The 4414-nt window shown below is 55.5% G+C and overlaps 1 protein-coding gene across 1 annotated transcript in view; it reads left to right on the forward strand.

Moving 5' to 3' along the window:
- The window catches only part of RSPH14 (radial spoke head 14 homolog), a 61551-nt gene that overhangs the window by 3920 nt on the left and 53217 nt on the right, over nucleotides 1-4414 (forward strand). The window contains exon 4 of the mRNA XM_007451059.1: nucleotides 15-68. Coding sequence (XP_007451121.1) covers nucleotides 15-68 — 54 coding nt within the window. The remainder of the gene's footprint in view (nucleotides 1-14; nucleotides 69-4414) is intronic.

Genomic DNA, 4414 nt, shown 5'->3' on the forward strand with positions numbered 1-4414 from the left:
CGACCCCCAATCAGCCTGCCGGGAGAACCTGCACCTGGCCTTCAAGCACCTGGCACAGCTGCCTGCAGGTAGGCTCACCATGGGCGCTCGGGTGGCCCTCGGCCTCCTCTCCTAGTCAGGCGCCTGCCGTGCCGATCACAGTTTAGAGCATATTTTTTAAAAAGCTGTGCTTTTATTAAGGTACCATATACATGTTAAAAAGGCACACGTCATACGTGAACGCTTGATTAACTTGTGCTAAGTGAACCTGCCACTTCCGGGTACCGCTACCCAGATGAAGAAATGTGCGGGGTATGGCCAGCACCTGCCCCTACCAGTCACCACCCCTCACCCAAACGTAAACAGGCTGATTTGTCTTCAGGTTACAAGACCATGGGTTAGTTTGTGCCTCTTTAAACTTGACATAAGTGGAATGCTATCATTGGGAATGTACCCATGTGTGTCACGGGCCAGGCTCCCTCCTGGCAGCCTGGCCGAGTGCTAAGCCGTGTAGCTATCGCTGTCCTATGGCTCTGCCATCCCCCAAGGCTGGGAATACTACAAGGCTGTAGTATTTTGTTTCTAGCTTCTTTGTCTCTGTTGTGCGTTGTGCATTACTGACTTTTGCCGATTTGCTCTGCAGTGTGGTATGCACACTATATGAGGGCGCTACGGTTTGTTTATCACCTCTGTTGCTGATGGCCATTTGAACTGTTTCTAGCGTGTGGCAGCTGAGAATACAGTGGTCGCTAACATTCTTACAAATGTCTTTCGATGGACAATGTCTTTCGATGGACATGTGTATGCATTTCTTTTGAGATACGCCTTGGAGAGAATCGCTGGGCACAGGGCAACTTTATGTCCAGCTTTAGAAGGTACTACAAATGGCTTCCTAAAAGAGTTTTGCGAATTTACGCTCCCACCAGTAGCGTATGAGGGTCCCAGGAGTTCTGTATCCGCACCCACACTCGATTTTTTGGCTATGATGGTGGGTGTGTGCTTGCGTCTTACTTTGGTTTTCATTTGTATTTCCCTGGTGACAGGAGCCCTGTAAATGTCCTCTTGTGAGAAGCACCAGGGCACGTTTTTAAGGATGAAAGACCCCACCCCCGGGCTCACCGTCCCCTTCGGCTGACTGCTCCTGCTAATTTGATGCTGAGTCCAGGGTAATGGCCACCCGCTGACCGACCGCAGCTGGAGGGTTGAGATTCGTGTCAGGTTGACACCCATCCTGTCACAAGACACAATGAGCATTTTTAAATGAGGGGTTCATTCCAAAAGGCAGGATATCAGGCCTTAAAGGGGGTGCCTTAAGGCCGACATGGGCCTTAAGATGTCCCGGGCCAGGAGTTGGACAGACCAGGTCCCTCTGCCGTCCCCTCGTTCCCCGTGTGCCCCTAACAGGCCGCTTCCCCATCTGGGACGTTGAGGCTGATGGGACCCCCTGCTCCAGAGGCCTGAAGTGAGGACCAGGTGGGAACACTCCCCGAATCAGGGCCCAGAGAGAAATGACTAAGGGAACAGGTGCAGAGAGGCAGGCTGAGCAGAGCCCTGGGAGCTGGGGTTGCTGCCCGCCTGGCCGGGACCATACCCTCCTCTAGCTGGGCTGGGCTCGGTGTGCCAGGCCTGACAGCAGAACCCCGGGTGGTCTTTTTAAAAGACCACCCTATCCCTGGCCCTATCCCACATCACCTGGTGGGCCCTGCCCACATCTTCCTTGAACGCACCTCGGCTGGTTCTCCTGGGCGACCATGGTTGAGGGCCCCTGGGATATCGGGGCATCTCCATAAAGGACCAGTTCTGGGGCTGAGCTCCATGGATGCCTCTGCTCACCATTCAGGAACATTCCTTCTCAGGGTGCGGAGAGAGGGGAATTGCCGTTCTCACTCAGGGCTCTTAAAATTATTGTGACCTGTGTAAACGTTCAGGGGAAGAGAGAGATGATGATAACGAACATCAGGAACCATCATCAGATTTGCTAAATCTTAATATTCAACCATATTTCATATTTGCTTGAGATTTTTGCTTAAAAAAAATATAGCCCCCTGGGCTTCCCTGGTGGCACAGTGGTTGAGAGTCCGCCTGCCGATGCAGGGGACACAGGTTCATGCCCCGGTCTGGGAAGATCCCACATGCCGTGGAGCGGCTGGGCCCGTGAGCCATGGCCGCTGAGCCTGCGCATCCGGAGCCTGCGCTCCGCAACGGGAGAGGCCACAGCAGTGAGAGGCCCGCGTACTGCAAAAAAACAAATACAGCCGCCTGTGAACCTCCCCCACCCAGCACCCTTTCTCCTGCCCTCCCTGGAGCCACCAATAGTGGGTGACTTCATCCCCAACACATGTCTTTGTATTATTCCCTGGCGGTCCAGTGGTTAGGATTCTGGGCTTCCACTGAAGGGGGCATAGGTGTAATTATATATAGAGCTTGCCTTGCATGTTTTAAAAACCCTGTAAATGGATTTTGCTGTACGTATCCCTTTAGTACTTGAAAAACCTAATGCTATCATTGGGAATGTACCCATGTGTGTCACGGGCTCCATTTCCTGATTATAACCCCAGCCTGCCCATCCCTTGTTTGAACGTGTGTACTTACATTCAGTGAACTTACTCCAGTCCGGCGGACCTGCATGAGCTGGTTTTCCCCAGGGCTTCCCCAGAGAAGGGCGTCAGGGGGCCGGAGAGCACAACTGCTTCCCAGCCGGGGAGCCCGTCGTGCTCCCTCCCGGCAGCTTGGCCGAGTGCTAAGCCGTGTAGCTGTCGCTGTCCTACGGCTCTGCTGTCCCCCAAGGCTGGGAAGGGGCGTCTTCTCTCTGCCTAGCACTGCCTCCATCTCCTCTCCTGCCCGGGGCCTCCCAGGAGCCTGAGCCCATTCTGCTGAGTTGTTTTTTCTATTTCTCATTGATTTGAGGGAGTGCTTCGTTTATCCGAGATTCTAACACTTTGCTGGTCACACATATTGCAAGTATCACTTCCCAGGCTATCTGTGCGGCTTTTCTCTGTTTGTTTATTCATTGGTCCAGCAGTTTTTCATTTGAATAGTAGTGAGTTTCATCAATCTTTTCCTTTGTGACTTTTTTCTTTTTTTTGATGTTGTTTAAGAGAATTTGGTGCTAATAGCTCATGGAGGTATCCTGCCATATTTTCTTCTAAAAGTGAATTTTGCTTTTCACACTCAGTCCGAGAAGGTACCTGGGCCAGCCCAACACTGTCTTAATTATAAAAGCTCTAGGTATTCTGGGTTCTGGTGGACAGGCTGGAATCCGCAAGCCATAGGCTCACCATGGGGAGCAGGGGGTTGTAGTTTGCACTTTATCGCGGGATTTATCACAGGATTTATCACAGGAGTCCGTGCCCAGAGGGAGGCCTGGGACACTCTGGGGAGGGGTAGGTAGCAGTGGGTGGGGTGGGGGGGGGTAGCTAGAGGGAGGGAGGGGGACATGCAGTGTGTTAGGCGCCCCAGGAGGACCATCTGAGGGGCCCCTGAGCGCAGCAGCTCCTGGGTTGGCCCGTGTAGCCATATCCTGGGGGTGTCCTCGCTGGGCCTGTGGGTGGGGGTCTGGGTGGGTGAGGGCATCTACTTCTGGGGCTGCGCTCTTACCAGCATGGGGCCTTGGGTGCTAGCGAAGCCCATCGGGAGCAACAGGTCACAGGGGGCCAGCGGCTTTTCCGGGACGGTCTGCATGCAGGGCGCAGCGGCTCTCGTGCTGGTGGTCGTGGGTCTGGCTTCTCTGTCCACGGCCACGACCAGAAGGACCCTCTGCACCTGGCGGACTGCTGGGCACGTGTCTGGCACTCAACAAATACTGGTGGTTTAGCAGTTTCTATGCAGGATTTTAAAGGACTAATTGTCGGCTGTTTTCCTGCTGCACTTCACGCCCGTGTGTTGGGGCATCTGTGGGGACAAGGCCTTTTCTGGGCCCTGGCGCCCGGCCAGGTCCAGCTGGCTGCGTGGTTTCCCAGAGTGGCCAGCAGGGGGCGCCGTAGGACCGGCCGCCACCCAGCAGGGCTGCTCTGGCTCTCAGCCCTGGACCTGCTTGTCAGGAGAGGAGAAACCGGGATCGTGGGGCAAATGCCAGGCGCCCCGTCTTCCAGGCCCTGAGTGACTGGCCGCCAGGGATGCTGGAGGAACCCGTCTACTCCCTGTGTGGACACAGCCTCCCGTAGGAGAGGGCTCCAGGCTGACACCCAGGATTCCTCTGTAACTGGATTTGGGGTTGGAAGTGTCCCCAACCCCTTGGGCCCTCTGATGGTGGTCTCAGGCCCTGCCTGGCACACATAGTGCTGGGCACTGAGAGCCGCCGGCCCACCTTTAGGGCAGCTCCACTGTCCCGCTGTCCCGACCCACTCATGTGCAGCTGGGCTGTGGGCAGAGGCAGGTGCCCTTCCTGCCCAGAGGAGAGAGCCAGGGCTGGGCGGGGCGGCGGCGGGGGCATTCC

This window comes from Lipotes vexillifer, unplaced genomic scaffold (genome assembly GCF_000442215.2).
Source record: "Lipotes vexillifer unplaced genomic scaffold, Lipotes_vexillifer_v1.1 scaffold1783, whole genome shotgun sequence".
In the NCBI taxonomy this organism is placed as follows: domain Eukaryota; kingdom Metazoa; phylum Chordata; class Mammalia; order Artiodactyla; family Lipotidae; genus Lipotes; species Lipotes vexillifer.